At 40.8% G+C, this 22,356-nt stretch overlaps 1 protein-coding gene across 5 annotated transcripts in view; it reads right to left on the bottom strand.

The window, feature by feature from the left end:
- The window catches only part of slc44a5b (solute carrier family 44 member 5b), a 34,577-nt gene extending 14,141 nt beyond the window's left edge, over positions 1-20,436 (bottom strand). For 2 of the 5 annotated variants that reach the window (XM_029000237.1, XM_029000238.1), the window contains exons 1-3: positions 20,244-20,436; positions 6,347-6,395; positions 944-1,017 (exon numbers count right to left, since the gene is read on the bottom strand). In XM_029000237.1, coding sequence (XP_028856070.1) covers positions 944-1,017; positions 6,347-6,395; positions 20,244-20,277 — 157 coding nt within the window. In that variant the 5' untranslated portion in view covers positions 20,278-20,436. Of the gene's footprint in view, positions 1-943; positions 1,018-1,915; positions 2,079-6,346; positions 6,396-20,243 lie in introns of those variants that run through there. The other 3 variants (XM_029000239.1, XM_029000240.1, XM_029000241.1) reach the window with 3 other exon arrangements.
- Positions 20,437-22,356: the final 1,920 nt, after the last annotated feature.

A 22,356-nucleotide genomic window follows, 5' to 3' on the forward strand; every position in this document is an offset into this window, starting at 1 on the left:
TGACAGCTGGGCCTTAGTTGACTTACACTTATCATAAAAAAGTGTTTTTGTCATTGTTATACACAGCAAGAACTACACACATGGTGACAACACAAATGCAGTTTCCTCTGCATTTAACCCATGACCTTGTGAGCAGTGAGCAGCCTTAAATGGTGCCCAGGGAGTAGTTCCATGATATACATAAATGGTGAAATGAACTGAGAGCATTTAATTACGCCAATACTGACAGCCGCCTGAAGTTGTTCCCATTTTCCCCCCCAAGCAAAGTGGGCCTTCTTTTAAAGTAATTGGGCAGCAAAGTCTTTTCCCTGCCCAGACAGAGACGTGAGACTACTGCCAATGGAGGTATCTCTAGATTCTCTAGACAGAGCCTGTTACAGAAAACAATGAGAAGCATGTCGTCGTGGACCGGGCATCCACTGCATGCTATTCAGCATATTTCATATTAACCCTCCTCACAACAGCATCTGCATCTACAGTTAAAACATTTTTCCACTACATGTAAAAGAAATCTGGGGATTACAAGTTAAGGAACACTTCAGGTACAGTACACAGAACCTTGTCAAACTTTCCAAAAACATGGAATCATAAACAAGGAAATTCAACTTATTGTGAAGCTGGGCAGGACAAGCTCCATTATTTTAAAGTGGAGTGTACAGCCTCAGTCTGTAAAATGTCTTCATTTTGCTCCAGTAATGGCTCAGATTTACCCATTTGTTAAATTTTGATTAATGCCTCTACTGACATCCATATCTGTATGTAGAGCAATGGCAGCATGTGTCTGACAGGATGAAAAGTGAGGACTATACACTGATATGTTTTTTATTAAATGGTTCAGTTCCAGTTCCGGCCCAGTGGAACTCTGTCAGCATTCAGCAGCAGATAAGGACTCTTACATAACTGCATCTGACGAAACAAAAAGCAACGGGCTGGCAACACTTACCCACGGTTCCCAGAGCGATGTAGCCGAGGATGACAATGATGAAAATCACACAACACAGGACGTCCGTGCAACTCCTAGAGAACAGTCACAAACCAAGACTGTCAGAAAGAGGGTACAAGACTGGCAAATCTACCTTTAACATTAGCACATTAAAAAAAATCTTTCTTACAATTACATATTACTATAGCCCCTACATCAACAATGTATGTAGTACACAGTATGGTGACAGCAACAACAAGGAAATCTTGGATCAATGTCCGAATTTTCAGGGGATATTTCACTGGGTAATTTTTGCTGGAGACAGAAAAATATGTGTGCAACATTTACATGTACCAGGAGGTTTAAAATGACCGAATGGATGCATGTATTACAGAAATACATGCATGTAATATAGTGGGCTAGTGGTCAACCAACTGTGTTAAGCTGAAGGTCGGAAGTTTGAACCCAGCTCTTCCCTGGGTAGCCTTTCCAAGCAAACCAAACCAAAAACCTGGTGGGATGACAACACTATACCAGAGCCCCACTAGCCGGTTCAGTTACTCCGACAAACATGATCTAATCCTCCATGTAAAAACAGCTAGCATGTGGTACTGAAACAGCTATTATTTCAGAAAAAAAAGAAGTCTGGCATTAATTATTCATATACACAGCTGAACAGCATTGATTTGCATAAATCTACCCTGCGTCCTCAACATAGGTCAAGTTGGACATGTTCACTGACAATGTCGGAATCTAAGCACTGCAGTAGAAAAATATAAAATCACAGAATCTTTCAGTGTGAAAAGTTTTTTACATGACTGAAAAAGATACCACAAACTGCTCTAGTAAGTGAGCAGGTTTTTAAAGTTTATGACCCTTTATGGGTTTTTTTTATTAAATCCCTGATATTGCTGACAAGCTTTGGTGTGGTGAAGTGTCTGATTTGGAGAAACGAGATTCATTTGCTGATTTCTCCCCAGACCCTGCAGGTACCTGCTTGGCAGCCAGAATAGATACCAACAACCGAGCCGCTCGTCCGCCACAGGAACACTGACACAGAGAATGCCGGCTCGTGCTCCTCAGCCATGGAGGAGTTGCAATCCTGTTTCGCTTCCTCTGCTAGCCTAGACGCTGTCATCAGACACAGGATCCCAAGATGCCACTGAAGTATCTCTAATGAGCCAAGCTTAAACTTTTCTCCCTCAGCGGAGATTTCACAAAGCAGCTTACATCACAAGCCCCACAGGACCCATCAGTCACACCCTTCCATGGCCTCAGTAGCAATCAGTCATTTACTGGAGGTGCTAGAACACATCCCCTGGCAGTCCTTTGTTCTTGATGGGCAGGATGTGCATCGCTTTTCTACAGACACCCCAAAAAAAAAAAGAAGCAGGGGAGCCAGGTGCTGGAAGACAGATCGTTGTGGTTTTGCCTGTTTATGCTTCTATGCAGAAATGGCTGCAATATTCTGACACTTTCAGCAGCATGGAATTTCTCCCTGCCAATTTGCGCCATTTTTATATATTTCTTCACATGTATTTGCTTGTTTGTGACTCCATATTCGGGCAGCCTTCTTGTATTTGTTTTTCCACAGGGGACCAATGTGGATTATCCGTTGCGCACAATGACACTAATAAACATACAAAAACTTGATTTTGATTGAACAGAGTGATACCACGGCACCATTGTTATGATCCCACATGGAGTTATTTTAAGCAGCCTCATCCAGTTCAAATCGGCGCATCCATAATCTTCCTCTCCATAAGGGAGAGGAAGCAATTCAGTGGTTCACACCAAAAACTGGCCTGAAGTGGTTCAGTATAGAGTAGTGAAATGTGAGATCCTGAAAAACACCATTTTGTGATTAAATAGCAGATGGTCCCATGGGGCTCAGGGCCAATGATACGCCCACAAAATATCCAGTTTGAGCACACTGGATATTAAAAAGATAAACAGATTAAAATGGAGCTTGGTGCCAGGAAATCTATGGTATGATTTCATTTGACCATGATATACATAAATGGTGAAATTAAATTCTATTTTAAATGAAGAAATGTCAATTTATTTGTCTATTTAATACATTAAAACATGATGTGTTTCCATTCTAATTTATATTGAATGTGTGAGTTTATAGCATTTAAAACCCCTGAATTACCCAGAAAGCCTGTCTCTGTATGACCTCTGTATGTCTAATTTGTTTGTTTTCAGAATCAGAATCGTATTTATTGGCCAAGTAAGTGCAAGCACATACAAGGAATTGGATTCCAGTAGATGTACAGTGTAGAAAACAACAACAAAAAACAACAACAATGTGCGTAATGTGTGGAAGTGTTAAGTTGTGGAATTTGTTTGTACTGTTTATAAATTACTATATCTACTGAGTATAAATACATATATGTAAGAATGTACATAGGTCTATAAATAAATAGGCAAAAAACTAAATCCTATTTACAGAGTGTACATAAAGTGCAGTGCAATGTTGAAGGTGATTCGCAGTGTGACAGTTTCAGCTGTTTAGGAGGGAGATGGCGGGGGGAAGAAGCTGTTCCTGGTCTGAAGGCTTCTATAACGTCTGCCAGAGGGATGATTTTCCTGGATACAGGTCCTGGATGGAGGGCAGGGGGCACAATTATCCTTTCTGCTGTCCGTACAGTCCGCTGCAGTCTGATCCTGTCTCTTTTAGTGGCTGCTCCATACCAGGCGGTGATGGAGGAGCACAGAACAATACCAACAGATTCAAACTGTCTTCATCTTATTTCAGGATCAGCCTGTAGTGGACTGTACGGACAGCAGAAAGGATCACAGGTGCCCCCCTGCCCTCCATGTCTAGGCCTCTACCTAAAGTACGGGCCAGTGGTGGCCTAGTGGTTAAGGAAACGGCCCCGTAATCAGAAGGTTGCCGGTTCGAATCCCGATCTGCCAAGGTGCAACTGAGGTTCACTTTTGGCATTGTCCTTTCAGGTTAGTGTTCAGCAAGTGAAATGCATGTTCAATTGGATTCAGGTCAGGTGAATTAGAATTGATGTCCCAATGATTATGGACCTGACTGTAGTGTGTGGTTTTCAATCAGTGTGTAATTGTGAAAATTCTTGAATAAATTTATGTGCACATGACATTTTTATGTGGATAAATAACAGGATAAATAACTGCACCTTTGATAAGTCCTGCAACTGACTTCCAAGAAGTACAAATTGCAACTTGTAAACTAGCAGTCTAAAAGTCTAAAAGAAAAGCACCGACATTATGGAACGCAACACAAGCATTTAAACATAAAACACATTTTCCCTTATTCCTTTACTGTACATGAGCAAATAAAAATCATATTTTCAGTTTAGCATTTTTTAAATATCTCTGCTTGTTACTGTACAACACATTGGTGTGACTTTCTTTTAATTGTGATTTATAAATGCATTTGATTTAATCAATGTAGAATTAAGGCCATGCATAGTCTTACATGACATGCAATCAGAGTCACAAAGTGAGGCTGCAATGCAGCAAGTTATGTACTTCATACTTCATCTTAAATGGCTAGAATAATGGTCAAAACCATATGCAACCAGTATTGTTTCAAATTCCCAAAAGGTTATTTATACACACAACGATTATAGACTGGCCATAAAAGGGTGTCCACACATTTGGGAGAGGTGCCCACCATAAGGTACCAGCGTACCAGAAAAACAAGACTAGTTAAAGTCCAAAAACATGGTCTGGAAACCCAGGAGCATGGACCACTATATAAAGCATCACAACAAAAACCTGTGGTGATTTATGAGTCAAGCCTTAGGTAAGTAGGAAGATAAGAGTTTGCTTAAAATAATTAATCCTTTAATCTGGGGGGTTGGGGGGATGAACAGCTGGCACAGTCATTCCAAATATGATAAACAACAGTGTCTTAAAAATGCATGCAGCCAGTGAGTATTATTATTGTATGAGGAAGTCTATTGTTAAATTATACCAAGCTTTGAAAGTGAATTCATGTAGTTTATATATTATTTCATAGTTTAATATTTATATCACATCATGACAGAATATAAATAAATACATTTTTAAAAAAAATCAACACACATATTTTCACTCCCCGTCTAATGCTGGACAGATTTGATCTAATGAGAACATCTGCCACAAACCTCAAGTGTTATGTGGAGACAGAAATACTGCAGGTACCTGCAGTGGCCCTTTTTTGGCTGAGGATATTTTAATGAGCCTCGCCAATGCAGGTCTCAGTGCCGAAGTGGTATCTGCTCTGTAGTCAGCAGAGGCAGCAGAAGAGGCAGCACCTTTTCCTCTCAGCTGCATATGAAAAATGTCTTTAATTTCCCTCAACAATACATCCAAAGGATGTGAGATCCGATATCAGACAAATCCTCCACTTATACATTAGCCATAAATCTCCTTACAAACTCATTACAGAAAACCATCTGTTCTCCTCAGATGTGTGTACTGCCACAGCTACAATTACCCACTGCATGATACATCAGTGCATGGGCTGAAGAGAAGATTTCAAAAACAAAGATTGTGTATTTGGAACAAGTGTGCCAAGTCCATTCACCTCACCAGAGTTCCAGAAGGCAGCGTGCAGAACCGCTGACACCTCCACTCTGTAATCTATTCTTCATCAAAGTGCATGAATAGTGTACATACTAAAAGTCATTATCTATTCAGCAGTCATGCTGTTTCAGACACACTCTTGCACTTCAAAGATCCTCTCACAGGGAATCTTTTTAGAGGTCAACAGGGAAATAGTCATGCCATTTTTTAAGAATATTTAACCCCTGTCTCACAATGAATATTTCAACGTTTAACCACAAAGTTAAAGAGGAATCATAGTCTTACTGTAAAAAAACTAAATTAAATCACATTTATGCATAATGACATAATCATGTCATTTACTCAGCGATGCAATTGCCTTTCAGTTGCAAGCATCAGTCCACTGGCAGTCTTGTAATAGTTTTAGGTTTTATCCAACTGCATATTAGAGATTCATTATATTGTAATATATATATTAATATATATTACATTATAGTGATGTTATAATTAAAAGCTCTTTCTTGACTATTCTAAAATAGTACGAGTTGGAACAATGGGGTGCGATATATAAAAAAGAAAATAGTTTGAATAGTCTGCCTGGGTTAGTGTTCCACCAGTCTAGTGGTCTTTTCATAAAGTGTGTCGTCCTACCAACCATGTGACGATCATTGATTTGTGTGACAAACCGCTGCGGGCCTCCACACTGTTATCATTCCCTGACATAGAATTGATTTAGCCACGCCAGGGAGGGGGAGCTGCCTACTGGGAACGAACCTCAGCCAGAAGTGCTAACAGGTTCATGAACTTACTTTAAATAGGGGGAAGAAAGACCAGTAACAACCAGGTTGTAATGAGAGAAAAACATTTCAGAGGCAAATATAGGATATTTTCACCTACCTGTTATGAATGGGACCTCTGAATGTTGGATCAAACTTCTGTGGCTCACCTGTCATAAAAGCAAATAGACAGTGATTATAAAATTGTTATGGCCCATGACCCATATATTATCAGTTCAAATATTATCAGATGTTATCAAATATTCAGTGCACTGTTTGCACTTATGTAGCCCTGTTTGTCTGTGTCGCACTTCATGTAAGAATGTAACTTTGTTTCATTCTTAAAATGTTACATGTAGCCCCATGTATCTGAACACTATGTACACATACATAGCTGAGATGACAATAAAGTCAACTTCAATAATCCAACAGCATCTATTAATGAAAGTGATTGTCATTGTGAAACACTGCAGCACAGCACACGGTGCACTCAACAAAATGTGTCCTCTGCTTTTAACCAATCAACCTTAGTGAGCAGTGGGCAGCAATGACAGGCACCCGGGAAGAGGTGTGGGGACGGTGCTTTGCTCAGTGGCATCTCAGTGGCACCATGACAGATCGTGATTACTTCTGATTACTGGGCTGCTTGCTTAACTGCTAGACCACCACAGCCCTGCTAGGCCACCAATGCCCCACCAAAAATAGCTTTAGTGGATTTGAACTAGTTTCGATTTTAAGGATTTTATTGAGTGATTAAATCAATCAAAAAAATTCTATTAAAGTTAAATAGTTTGGGCATCACCATTCTAACAATTAGAAACCTTTCAATTGAATAACTTTCTTCACATTCAACATTTTAATGTAAAAACAAATGCCTCAGTATTGATTTTGGACCACACAGACATTCATAACAACCTTGTAATACCCTCACACCTAGAATACCATTTTGAAAAATGGGTACTAGGTTAAGGAGAGGGGTGAGACATTTATCACCAAAATTGTATGACGTCTAAAACACATAAAACAGACATTTCATGGTGTACAGTGCATCCGGAAGTATTCACAGCTCATCACATTTTGTTATGTTACAGCCTTATTCCCAAATGGATTAAAATCTAAATTCTACACACAACACCCAATAATGACAATATGAGGTTTTGGCAAATTTATGAAAAATAAAAAACTAAGAAAATCTCAAGTACATAAGTATTCACAGCCTTAACTCAATACTCAAGTCTTTTTGAATATGATGCCACAAGCCTGGCACACCCATCCTTGGCCAGTTTGGCCCATTCCTCTTTGCAGCACCTCTCAAGCTCCATCAGGCTGGATGACAAGCAATGGTGCACAGCCTTTTTAAAGTCTTTTAAAATTGCTGCAGAGAGAGCTGTCCTCAACAGAGGACCTCTGACAGAGGAACCATCGGGTTCTTTGTCATCTCCCTGACTAAGGCCCTTCTCCCCTGATCACTCAGTTTAGGTTATGTAATCTCGGAGTGCTACAGACAATTCCTTTGACTTCATGCTTGGTTTGAACTCTGACATGACATGAACTCAGACAGGTGTGTACCTTTCCAAATCAGGTCCAATCAACTGTTTTTTTCCACTGGTGGACTCCAATTAGGCTGCAGAAACATCTCAAGGATGATCAGGGGAAACAGGAAGCACCTGAGCTCAATTTTGAGCTTCATGGCAAAGGCTGTGAATATGGAAAAAAGTGATTTGCTGTGTGTACTTTCAGGATGCACTGTATGTATTTTTCATTTTAAATATTTAGTGGTGCTGATTTTGTGCATATCGATATACCTATTGGATAGAACTGAAATGGGTGTGGTTCCCATTGAAAAAGAGATGCACCCCTTGGACATTAACAAAAAAAGCTAAAAAAAAAATCTGAGAATTATAAACAAATTTATTCCTGTATTAATCGGCTAAAAAAAGAAATATTTACTTGAATATATTTCTGGTTTTGTGTTGTAGCACAGGAGCACAGTATTTCACACAGTGCTGGGTTATTATTATGGCCAGCGGTACAATGAATGTAGGTCACGATAAAGATCTCTTTTTTAAAAGATGAATTAGTCTATCTGTCTCATTGTATTTTTGATATATTATTGGCAAAGATGACAGTAATATTATCGTTGGGTCGAGGAACTCATGAGTGGACGGCGGTCTTTACCATGCTGTGACACGTCTTAGCTTTCTGGGCCAGAAAGCTTCAGCTCTCACCCTTTTTATTCTCTCTCTTTCCTCATCCCCATTCATCTTTCTCTGTAATTACTTTCAAATTGAGTGATGCCATGCTAAGCCTGTTCAAGCCATTAATACGTAATTTATAATGAAACTGTTAAAAAAGGAAGAGCACAACCCTATTTGCCATTCTTTTCAGGTCTGTATTGAAACCCTCCTGAAGAAGCACAACTGAAAACATACCATAAGTTACACTCTAAATAAGAAACAGCCACCATATATTAACCAATATTCACCTAACTAACAAAAATGTAATTAACCATAAGAATCTGTTGTTCATCAAGCCTTACGATTCCTCTGCTCTCCCCTTCAAACACGAATATAATGTCTTGTGGTGAAGAGTACCAGTAAGGACCCTCAGACCCCACTAATTTATGTCACCAGCCTGTTTACTGTGCAGCTGGGTTTAACCATGCAGTTCCCCTGTCAGAGTTATACGTCGTTCTAACACTTATTAAATAACTGGAGAAGAAAGACACGAAGCATGTTGAAGCAATCAGAAACGCACATTACATGTTGCTTCCAAAGGCTCTGTGGTTTCTGACGTGCCTCCTCCTTTTATTCAATGCAGGGCAGTACATTTGCCACACCATATAAGACAATAATAATTAATGTCTGCACGTGGACTTGCTTTCTTCTACATGGTTGCTGAGCTCATGGTTGATGGTTTCCTGATTGCACCATATCCAGGCCTCCCTTCATTCGTTCGTTGTCTCCCTAGGTCGAGTCAGGTCCCGGTCACCCTCTCCTGGTACATTCATGTCCTGCAAAACATCCTTTGTCTTACGGCATCTTTTCTAAGCAGCTAGGTGATTTAACATGGTTGGTGTCTTAGAGGTTAACATGTGTAGTAATATATGGAGGAGATAATATATGTGGTATGTAAGGAAAACATGTGTGGGATAATAAAAGTGCCATACATGAAGATATACAAGGTGATTGTGTGATAATCTTATATACATTTTCCAACATCCCCATAGAGGATCATCCTAATCTGGCATTTACTGCAGAAACGATGAAACTGCAAAAGCCAAGGTAATTACAACATGAACTGCATCATTTTGAGCTGGAAGCTGCAGAGCGCAAATGGAGGGAAGGTCAGATACTCAAGTGGCTGAGAGGATTTTCACACTGCGGCATGAAAGCCAGCCTCTTATTAAAAGACATTCCTTATGGCAGGGAGAGATGAAATTGTCTGAAGAGTAGAGGAGATCAGACTGAACAGCAGTGAGAGGGAGGGTATATGCTGAGAATTTACTCCTGATAGGACTAGAGGCTGCTCTGAACGGTTGTTTTGGTGCAATTGACCATAACGTATAAAAAGTTCATTCGGTTCTTTCAAAAATTAGCACATGCAAGCAAATGTAACTTTGTGAGACTGAAGACTGCCTTTCCTTTGGTAAGTGGTAAAAGCACAGCACTGGAATAACCTCAACAGACGTAGCCATGACAAGGACATTCGGAGAAAAGCTCAGAGGCACAGTGACAGACAACACATCGCTGCTTGTCATGTGCCAGGGCCCACAGCAGGCTGTTAAACCAACTGCTCCTGCTGCACTTCCAATGCTGATATTGTCATTGCTGAGAGTGTAATATAAGTATTAGGCTATCCATGTAACTCATTTATTGCACATGTTGCAGTTAATATAAATGAAGTCTAAAGCTTGTTATAATGCATATTTAAAACTGTGCGCTGAGACGGGGAGTGATGACAGTAAATTAAATGGAAGTCAACAATTAAACTCTAATTGATATGGGAGTGTCAGGTTTCCTCACCACCAACCAAAACACTTCTATTCTATTTTAAGACACACTTTATTCATTCCATGTAGTTCAGCCATGTTCATTCCACAAATTCAAAGTGTCCTTTTCACAGAATGAACGATCTAAAGAAAATCAGGAATATCACAGGTATATAAAAGTATAAAACTGTTGACAACATTTAAATTCATTCACTGCCTAAAGTAACAAAGCATCTCCAGGTAAAAGATAAGGCTGCTTTTAAACTGTTTTCAGGAACACACCAAGTTCTTCTTTTGCAGGGGTTTAACACTAAAAGTAATTTGGACCAATCTTCCACTGATCATCCTATTCTGCAAATTCTGTAAAATGAATATAACACTGCACATATTATTTCTACTTTTATGCTATGTATAAAAACTGTTTGCTTGAGAAATTTTATTTATGCAAAAAAAAATGTTGTACAAAGACTGCACATATGCAGATGGGTTGGTGGTGAATGCTGCCAGAATGTCGTTTTTTATCTAGCACAAATGTGCATGTCAAAGCTGATGATGTGAGGAAAGTATAATCACCCAGACAAGGCCGGACATGTCAGGGAAAAGCGGGGATCACAATTTACTCATCAACTTAAAATGCAAACCATTAAACAGTACATATTGCAAACAACTGTTTACGCACCCCAAGGGGCATCAGATTATGAAACGCGACTCTAATTGAATAAACTGTTAAACAGCTGTGATGAGGGCCAGACAGGGTGGCGGGCAGAAATATTTTGAGCAATAAAAAAAATTTACGCATTGCATTTTAATGTTACAAGATCACAATAACAACAAAAAAACTAAGCATAAAAATATAATAACCTTACACATTAATTTTCCAAAGATACAGGGAGCTGCAGGGAGAAAAGAGTCGCCTGTGGCTTCAGAGCCACATGTTGCAGACCCCTGATCTATTGAATTTTTTTTCCTGGCCTCTGAGTAACACAGTTGACACATGTGTATGTCCTGGGTAGGGCCATTTCCATTTTAATTAAGATAAGATCAACCTTTATTAGTTCCACACGTGGGAAATTGCATTTGTCACGGCAGAAAGTATATAGAAACAGAGGTAATAGCAGCAAAAAAGTAAACATGTATATTAGGGCTGAAACGATTATTCGAATAACTCAAATGATTCGATTACAAAAAATATTCGAGGAAAATTCTTTGCCTCGAGGCTTCGTTTAATTTGTCACCAAAGTCCATCTATTATCATATCACTCCCGCGTAGCAGCACGGAGCTACTCCGGTATCATTGTTCTACACGGATTGTTTTAACTGGCGCATTTCAAAGATTTAAGGAGGCACGATTTATTGGCGGAAAATGAAGATACCGGTGTGTGTAAACTCTGAGCTTCTACAAAGTATCATATTTTTATGAACGTACATTATTCGTAATTATTTGTGTTATGAGGCGATAGTGACGAGGCATGATAAGGTATGAGATCTCACTCATGTAATTCATCCGTCCCGCAGGCCACACACACACACAGATAGATAACATCTCAAAACACGCCTTCCCCATACATAAGGTAGTAATAATAAATGCAACAGATGGACAAATCTACATTCATTAGCATATAGATTTACTTTTGTTTATAGCATCTCTCTCTCTCTCTCGCGCAGAGATGCTAGCAGAGTTTGGCGCCTCATGGAAAGCGTGGAGCAAAAAAAAAAAACAAGCAGGGGTAGAGGACAGATACATGGCGGAGGCAGAGAAATCTGTGTGAAAATATGCAAAAGCGACATGGCACGGCACGGGAGCACCACGGCAATGATCCAGCACCTGAAACGCGTGTTTGATGAGGAGGAAGGGAGCTCAGCAGCAGGGTAAGTCGCTACAGAATCCTACTTTAGTTCCGTTTTGAAGTGAGGAACGTAATGTCCCTGGTGCTGGTGTTTAACTCACCGCGGAGGAGAACTAGACATACAGCGCCACCTACAGGTGTGGAGGGGGGCTGAAACACGTTCTCTGCGTCTCCGCGTGGACGACGGAGGGTGGTAGTAGCCTAGTGGGTAACACACTCGCCTACTACCATTGTGTCCCTGAGCAAGACACTTAACCCTAAGTTGCTCCAGGGGGGACTGTCCCTGTAACTACTGATTGTCGCTCTGGATAAGGGCATCTGATAAATGCTGTAAATGTACATGTTTACCCGTCATCCAGCTTGACAAGCATGACAAGTTAACGTTAGCATGTTAATAACAGTAGTAAAGCAGGGGTGCTATAGTTACTTTGCATTAAAAGACTAAAGACATGTTTTTATTCACTAGCCTTTTTTGGACCATTCATTTTTCAATGTCATGTATATCTACACTGCAAAAAAACTTTTCTTACCTAGTAATTTTGTCTTGTTTCCAGTCCAAATATCTAAAAAATCTTAAATCAAGATTACTAGACAAGAAAAATGAGAAAATTAAGTGATGCTTAAAACTTCTGTTAAAGATTATATCTCATTAAGATTAGTTTTCTTACCCAATTGGCAGATAATTTTGCTTGTTTTAAGCAAACAATCACTTAATTTTGAGATGGTTTTTCAGAAAACAAGACAATTTCTTATGCTATTTCATGTGTCTAGTAAATGTACCTTGATTTAAGATTTTTTAGATATTTGGACTGAAAACAGGACAAAACTACTAAGTTAGAAAAGCCTTTTTTGCAGTGTGTGTGTGTGTGTGTGTCAGTGTGAGAGTTTGTGAGTGTGTGCATCTGCAGTGTAGTGTAGAGAACAAGTTCTGACATTCAAACAAATCCTGTTAAATTTTCTGAATTGTATTTTTCTTTATTTTTTTATAAATTATTTATCGTTCTGGCAGCTCAGGTGGCACTTTATTTAAAAATGAATGCTTTTCTTGTTTTTTTTTTAAAATCCGATTAATCAAAAATATAATCGACAGATTAATCGATTATTAAAATAATCGTTAGTTGCAGCCCTACTTGAAGTGTTTATTTATATTTTCTTTTTACTATTTTGTACCTATTTGTTTTTTTCTCTTTATTCTCAGATGGGCTATAGCAGGGGGTACACCCCTTTTTCCTTTTTTTAATTAAAAAAAAACTAAGGACAAATAGGCTAACCTATGTTTCATAGTTTTTTTCATGTACATCATGAATGTTTCACAGAAAGATTGATTAAATTAGTTCTGGAGCCAGTAACCCAATGGTTTTAAGCTTTGATCTAATAAAAGTATTGAGTTTGAATAAAAAAACTTTTTTGTGAGGAATAACATTTTAAGAGGATTTTCATGTTGCATAACAAACTATTGACAGAGTTGTTTAAAAACGCAAAAGTATGAGTTATCCGATTACTCAATGAAAAAAATCCCAAAATATTAGATAGTTGCAGCCCTAATGTAAATGTATATATCTACAAATGTAAAATTGAAATCTACACATGTGCAATGGATCAACTGTGAGGTCTTTGTTATAGAGTCTAACAGCAGTTGGAAGAAAAGACCTTCTGAACCTCTCCTTCCCACATCGTGGTTTCCTGCTTGTTGTCCAACTTGGTGGAATGATCTTCTTATGCATTGAAGTTAAAGACACAGATGCATGATTGCTGACAGCTATAGGCTGCATCTCAGTGTCTGAAATATCAATCATCAGTGAACTGCTGACAAGGAAATAATCCAGACGAGAATAGGAGTCATGGACAATGACATCATGTGTGTAGAAAGAGAATAGTGTTCTTTTGTAGTGCATCGTTCATTATTGTATTGAGTTGGCAGAGACCAACCCTTGTAGTCACATTGTTGTGAACCACTCCTTCGTTATTTTAGTAAGTGGTGGCCTCGCGGGGGCAGTGGTGGCCTAGCTGTTAAGGAAGCGGTCCCGTAATCAGAAGGTTGCTGGTTCGAATCCCGATCCGCCAAGGTGCCACTGAGGTGCCACTGAGCAAAGCACCGTCCCCACACACTGCTCCCCAGGCGCCTGTCATGGTTGCCCACTGCTCACTCAGGGTGATGGGTTAAATGCAGAGGACACTGTGTGCACCGTGTGCTGTGTATCACAAGTGACATTCACTTTACTTTATTGACATAAAAACACAGGATTGTTGACATTTTTGCAGATTTATTAACAAAGAAAAACTGAAATATCACATGGCCCTAACTATTCAGACCCTTTGCTCTGATGCTCATTTATTTAACTGAGGTGCTGTCTGTTTCTTCTGATCATCCTTGAGATGGTTCTACACCTTCATTTGAGTCCAGCTGTTAAATTATACTGACTGGACTTGATTAGGAAAGCCACACCCCTGTCTATATAAGGTCAAGAATCATGAGGTCAAAAGAACTACCTGAAGAGCTCAGAGACAGAATTGTGTCAAAGCACAGATGTGGTCAAGGTTCCAAAAAAAATCTACTGCCCTTAGGGTTCCTAGGAGCCCAGTGGCCTCCAGAAAAAAAAAAAGTGAAGTGATTGTCACTTGTGATACACAGCAGCACAGCACACGATGCACACAGTGAAATTTGCCCTCTGCATTTATCCCATCACCCTGAGTGAGCAGTGGGCAGCCATGACAGGCGCCCGGGGAGCAGTGTGTGGGGACGGTGCTTTGCTCAGTGGCACCTCAGTGGCACCTTGGCGGATCGGGATTCGAACCGGCAACCTTCTGATTATGGGGCTGCTTCCTTAACCGCTAGGCCACCACTGCCCAGAAAAGCACAGATGTTGTAGAAAGTTGTAGAAAGTTAATCATCACTGCAGCCCTCCACCAGTCGGGGTTTTACAGCAGAGTAGCCGACGGAAGCCTCTCCTCAGTGCAAGACCCATGAAAGCCTGCATGGAGTTTGCTAAAAAACACCTGAAGGACTCCAAGATGGTGAGAAATATGATTCTCTGGTCTGATTAGACCAAGATAGAATTAAGGCCAAAAAGTTCTAAGCGGTATGTGTGGAGAAAACCATAAACTGCTCATCACCTGTCCAATAGAGTCCCAACAGTGAAGCATGGTGCTGGCAGCATCATGCTATCATGCAGGGACAGGAGGACCAGTTGCAATCGAGGGAAAGATGAATGCGGCTAAGAATAGGGATGTCCTGGACCAATACCTTCTCCAGGGTGCTCAGTGCCTCAGTTTGGGCTGAAGATTTACTTTCAAACAAGACAATGACCCTGAGCTTTCAGCTAAAATAATGAAGGAGTGGCTTCACAACAATGTGACTACAAGGGTTGGTCTCTCCCAACTCAATACAATAATGAACGATGCTACAAAAGAACACTATTCTCTTTCTCTACACACATGATGTCAATTTTTTCATGAAAATAAGGAACATTTGTTTAACACAATTGTTTGCAGCTTGTTTGTTGCAGATAAAGAGTGGTTTTGTTTTCACTGGTTTGTATTTGTGTCTAAGACTTTTGCACAGTACAGAATCCGATGTCAGCAAATATGCAAGCTGGTACACTCACTGGCATGGTCTCTCCTGTATTTGCATATGTGTGCATTAACATTAAGATGGATGTACTCATATATTATTTACCAAAACGAATTCATGGAAAGAAGAAGACGGTGCCTGCTCGACTGATTGACTCACTGACGTCTGGGTCAGCCCTACTTGTGTCTGTCTGTTTCAGCAAAGAGAATGTTCGGGACGCACTCTGCTGAGACAATTGGGTACCCGCCTACAATTCAGAGAATAAAACACAGCGGTTTAGCCGAGTTTATATACAGAATGCTTTGTCTGACAGCCAAAAGACATTAAAAGCATAATCAAACCATTACCATGTAACTAGTTTCCTAATGAAATGTATGTTAAAAAAAGAAAACATTAAACCAAAAGAGGCATGAATAACCCCTTCAACGGGCATTTTCATGCCTTTTGTCAGAAGTCAAACGTGAGTGAGTGAGTGAGTAAAAGTGAAATGTGCACACAACTAAAAGTGTCCTCTGCTTTTAACCCATCACCCTTGGTGAGCAGTGGGCAGCCATGAAAGGTGCCTGGGGAGCAGTGTGTGGAGACGGTGCTTTGCTCGTGATTTGAACCCCTCTTAGTGAAACATTATCATTTACAGCAACATGAAAATTCCTGTTGTTCTCCATCTGCCAAAACCGGGAAGCATCATTCTATATTCTGCAAGGGAATTTAAAATTATGCAAGCACCACCATGTAAATAGTCAATAACAAGCCTGTTATTTCACTGCTGGCTGCTAAGTAAGTTAATGAAAGTCTACAGTCTTTCTCCGCTTCCTTTGAGCTCTCTAGATTCCAGTGAGGCCAACATGTACTACAGAGGCCAGGGACGTCCCTTCTGGTCCATTGAAACTCTGGTCTATCAGACACTTTCTGTACATTGTTGCCATGGAAACAGGAACCAGCGGATTATTCGCCTGGAAATAGAGTCGGACAATCAGAGGGGCCAATGAACTAAAGTTTTCAGGTCACAGGTCTGCTTAAGGTTACCACCATTCACAAGGATAGTAGAGGGTAGAGATGTGGTCCTACCATAGACAATCTTCAAATTAGGCAGGAATAAATGTATAATGTACTAGTTACAGAACACAGTCCATTTTAAACATCATAGCATTCACAGATTAATCAGTGTCATCCACTGGGATACTGGGGTCTTGTGTGGCACCTGGCCATGTGACATTGACATTATGAATTATACAGAACGCAGAGAGCTGGCAATCATCCTGCCTTTTAAATATTATTAAAGTATGTCATCTGAATGTGCGAAATAGTTACAAACCAATAAGACAGCAGGGTGGGTAGTGAGTGACACAGGGCACAAGTCACAACAGAACAAGACATTATTAATTTGTTAAAGAAACTAAACATGAAGAGGAATTGAAGATGGGCATGGAGCGGCAAAACAGAACTTAGTCAATTTCAAGATGAGTATGTAAAGCCAACACTGTGAGAATCCCAGACAAGCGACCAGGAATGGAGAAACTGTGTAGTGGGGCCTAGCGGTTAAGGAAGTGGCCCCGTAATCAGAAGGTTGCCGGTTCGAATCCCGATCCACCAAGGTGCAACTGAGGTGCCACTGAGCAAAGCACTGTCCCCACACACTGCTCCCAGGGCACCTGTCATGGCTGCCCACTGTTCACTCAGGGTGATGGAATAAATGCAGAGGACAAATTTCACTGTGTGCATCGTGTGCTATGCTGCTGTGTATCACAATCACTTCACTTAATCAGGACTGAGACATGGAGACAAACCAGGATGGTGGCCCAGAGGTGGCAGGACGTTACAGTGGGTTTGTCCCCTTAATTAGAAATCCTAGTTCCTCTTGTATGTATTTTTGCTAATCCAGAAGGAATATTTACTGTAACCCAATTTATTTAGCACTGTGCCAGAAAAAAAAAGTGTCAGTATGTTTGCATAAAACAGAATAATTTATATGAACACAATTAAAATCAACTTATCTTTACTCTGGCCAGCTGGGGTTAAGTGTCTTACTCTTGGGACAAAATGGTAGCAAGCAGGGACTGAACCTGCGGCCCTCTGGTTCAGAGGCAAGTGTGTTAATACCACCCTACTAGCACCATATTACGGTTCAAAGCTAGAATTACTTTTACATTTTTACTCGCAATGTAACCTGTTCCGTTGAATTCTGTAGAGAATAAAGCCGGAGCACAATAGATCTAAGAGACAGTAGGCCTCGCACAAATAGGGGGGTTTAACCTCTAAATCCACCGAGGCTCACCAGCGGCCTTGCTCAGCAGTTGTGCTGTGTGGTGCAGTCCGGTAGCGGTGACGTCTTTTTCTAGGGCATTGTCATCAGGGGGCCAAGGGAAAGTTTGTGTTCACTGCTAATAACTAAATATGCCCGACACAAGACAATTTATATCATAATCTAATCCCAACACGGAAGTGATTTGGCGCCAGTGCTTCAGCAGCGCCAGTGACAGCTCCTGTCAGGCTCTGGTATGAAAGTGTGACTGTGACACTTGCCTTGGGCACACAGACGGCTCTTTTTTTTTTTTTTTTTTTTAAACGACACTTGATCTGGAGGAGACCTTTTATTTGGGGATTTATGTGGCGATATTGAGTCATTTGAAAGTAATTTATTTAAAAATGAAACATTTTCATGTGCAGTGCAGAAATATGACTTGGGGGTTTCAGTCAATAAGGATCATGTTATGTCATGTTATGAATCAATAATAACAAAAAAATGGAATAAATTTAGCTGGAAAATCCACTAAAACCACAACTTATTACGACACAAAGGAAAAAAATCTCTTTTCATTAACTGTGATCCTTGAAGGGGCAGCTCATTAAAATATTTCCCAATTTTACTTCATAGCCAAAGATATTTTGATACAGCAATATGTTGTGATATTGTATTAATATAGGCACATGTTATATTGTTATATAAATTTGGTCCACAGGGGTGATGCTGTCCAGCGTTTTCTTTAGTGAAGACAGCAGAGATGCGACTGCAACACCCACTCCTGTAGATGGTGCTGTACAGTCAAGTACTTTGAAATGCTGACTGACATTTCAGGATGAATGAAATAAAAAAAAAACAGAAGAGATCAATCACAGCATCTTGTATTTCAGCTCAGTTTCTACATTTTCAGTGAACTGTAGAATATTGCAATATATATATAATCGTATGGTGACCCGTGTATCGCGTCACGTATTGCATCATGAGATCTTTGCCAATACACACCCATAGTGAAAAAAAAATTTCCACTCGGTTCAGACTGATTTGAATATTGTTGCCTCTCACGACTCATCAGCATCCAACAGACAGGAAAATCAAAGCCCCAATTCCACCTTCCTGGGTGCGAGCCTCTGGGTTCCATTCAGTAGATCAATCTCATTATCAGTTTGCCCGCTAATCGAACCCAAGGGACGGGTGCTTTCCGTCTCAGAGCCATTGACGCGCGGCGCCAGTCCCAAAATCAGCTATGCCGTGAGAGGTTCTGAAGGCATGGAGGCGTAGAGAGAACACAGGGCTGTACTGTGTGCTTCCGTACAGAACAAACGGAGAATCGTGCTTTCAGGGCTCTTACTCTGAGTCAAACTGAAAACTCCCGGACATTTTCCACGGCTTTCCCTGAGCAAAGAGACGAATTTCCATGATCTCCCATACAAAGAAACGTAACTGGTAGAATTGTTCAAAGGTAAGAATTTGCCAAATGGAACAAACCGAAACTCCATCTCTGACATCCTCTACATTCCTCTAAATGCATCTTCTATTTGATCGCTTTTGGTGAGCCAGTCCTTAAATTCTTCATTTTCAAGCCAAACACTTGCCTGGCACGTTTGGGAATTTAGCACGTGTAAGGATGTATGTGGACACAGACCTCGCAAAAAGAGTTTGCGTTCTCGAACAAAGATGAGTAAATCCGCATCAGGTTCTTGGCTACTGTACTACACGCTTCTAACTAAATTCCCGGATAATTCGCTGACTTGGCACCCAAATGCTCAAATTCCCTGACTTTCACGGTCTGGAGCTCTGCGTCCTGCCGTGCACTCCGCATCTGCTGGCTTGTGACAGATGAACAGCAGAAGGGGACAGTGCCGGGGACAGCGCCGGGGACAGGGAGGCATGACCCTTGCCCTGAGCTCACCCTGTGGGTGTCGGTGTCGGTCCGTCCCGTGCGCCACCGCTTCACGGCAGAACCAGAGCCGCGTACCACAGAGAGGGTGGAGCAGAACACGCCAATCCCAGCAGGGTGGGGGGGGAATAGCCGTAATTACGACCGTTTCAACACAAATTCAACCAAGACAAGGCGGTAGTAGCCTAGCGGGTAACACACTCCCCTGTGAACCAGAAGACCCAGGTTCAAACCCCACTTACTACCATTGTGTCCCTGAGCAAGACACTTAACCCTAAATTGCTCCGGGGTGGGGGGACTGTCCCTGTAAATACTGATTGTAAGTCGCTCTGGTAAATGCTGTAAATGTAAAAGTTTACGTCACCTCGCATCCCCACTAACAGCCTCCTCCAGCTTTACTCGGGCTTGTAAACTTCGCCCCGGGTGCTGGAAGTAGTAAAAGCCCGGAGCTCGGGAAGAAAGGGACTCACCGTAGTAGGACGGAACGTCGCTTTTCCTGGCCATGGCACATCGGAGCGCGGACCTCTTTGTTCCCGCGGGCGCGTACGAGGCGTCGGACGCGGGCGCGGATTTGAGCTGCGCTGCCTGGGCCACGCAGTGCGACGTCAGCCGTGTTTACAGCGCGACAGCGCGTCACCGACGCGGTTGGACCAGGACGCCGGAAGTGGCCTTAAAGGAGACGGACAAATCACATCAAATCAGAAAGATCCCAACTGGATTCATTAAGGGCAGAAGCCACGGAAGTAAGAAGTAATGCAATCCGGTTTACTGGGAAATCCTGTTTTGTGGACCGGCACCAACACTAACCAATGATGAAAGGGGTGGTAGTAGCTTAGTGGGGTAACACACTCGCCTATGAACCAGAAGACCCAGGTTCAAATCCCACTTACTACCATTGTGTCCCTGAGCAGGACACTTAACCCTGATTGTCTCCAGTCGCTCTGGATAAGGGCGTCTGATAAATGCTGTAAATGTAAAATGAAAAAGACCCTCATCATTTCGCTTTAAATTACATTTAATTGTTTTACTATGATGCATCTAGCTGTTACTGCTTGTTGCTGTGATATGTAAATCAGTGTTCACACTGGGGATGACATGAAATGTTTATAGCTTATGATCAGTATGTGACGATATGTATTTATTTATCATGTAATGTAAAACACCCCATGGCAGTGCCCCCTGACCACATCCCCTCCGCAATGAAAAAGGAAAAAACTTCCACAACAGTTACATATTAATTATTGTATATCTGTCACTGGGATATACCATGTGCTATCAAAGTGTGTGTTTAATCAATTGTTGCTATTAAAATGACATTATGTAATTGGCAAAACTGGCCAAAATTTCATTTTGCATTTTAGTCAAACTATGTGGGACATGTTGCAAACCAAACCAGATGCAATGTACCAGAAGATCCAGGTTAAAGACCCAGATCCCTAAGAAAGACAGGGGACTGTAAATGGCCGTAAATGTAAATGTACAGTTCACTGAAAATGTAAAAACATAGCTGATATACAAGATGCTGTGTACAGTCTGTGTGGATCAGATTATATTAATAATCAAGCCCAAATAGTATAGTATAGTGAATAGTAACTTTTTAATTTATTTTGGGGTTAGATGTAGAGAAAATTAAGATACACACTGTTGTATTGTCCTACTCCTAAGGCCATAAAAAAAAAATGTTGTATCCTGAGAACAAAGAACTCTATTCATTGCTTTCCAATGCCTCCTAGTGGCAGTACAAGGTAAATCAACCGTAGTGGGCAACATCCAGGCAACCTGATATGAAATTGATTTCTTTATACGTCATGGTTACATTTGGAATAAAATTTTAAAAATATTAGGGGACTGAATGGAGTTTCTCTCATGTCAGGTTGAAATGTGGAGGGCAGAAAATAATACATGACAAATACATGCCAGCTTGTGCAATATCCTACAGTCCCTGACAAAAGTCTTGTTGCTTGTGTACAAATTAACCTCAAGTGCCACTGAAATATATTTCTAATCAAGATTTTTACAAGAAATGGCTCATTTTATTCCCAACAGCTTTTGTAGTAATGTTTCAGTGCAAAATGAAACTGTCTAAAAGGATTCTAATATTCAAAGCTGGGTAAAGCCCATTGAGTCAATTTTTGCAAAGACATAAGTGTTGTCACTTTGTCATATGAACGTCACCTGTGACTAATAATGGATCAATTAGGTCTCAGGTGTGTATAAAAAGAACCCCAGTACACTAGACCTTCACATCATCTGCAACTTGACCTCTGCAAACATGCCTTAAGATTCACCCTGAGAATAAAGTGCTCATTATCAAGAGGCTGAAGACCAGATCTACTGCTGATCTCGAAATGGCCTCCATGGTCGAATCAGTGCCCAGCACTAAACAAAAGACAATTGAAAAACCATGTGGCATTTGCCAAGGCCCACAGCCTGCTAAAAGGATGGATGCTGGAAAAGTGGCAAAAGGTGGATTTTTCAGATGAATCATCTGTTGAATTACACCAGAGTCACAGCAAATATTGCAGGAGATCTACTGGAGCCTACTGAGATTCACCCAGAAAACATTGGTAGCAGAAAAATCAT

The sequence above is a fragment of the Denticeps clupeoides genome, chromosome 13 (genome assembly GCF_900700375.1).
Source record: "Denticeps clupeoides chromosome 13, fDenClu1.1, whole genome shotgun sequence".
NCBI lineage: Eukaryota > Metazoa > Chordata > Actinopteri > Clupeiformes > Denticipitidae > Denticeps > Denticeps clupeoides.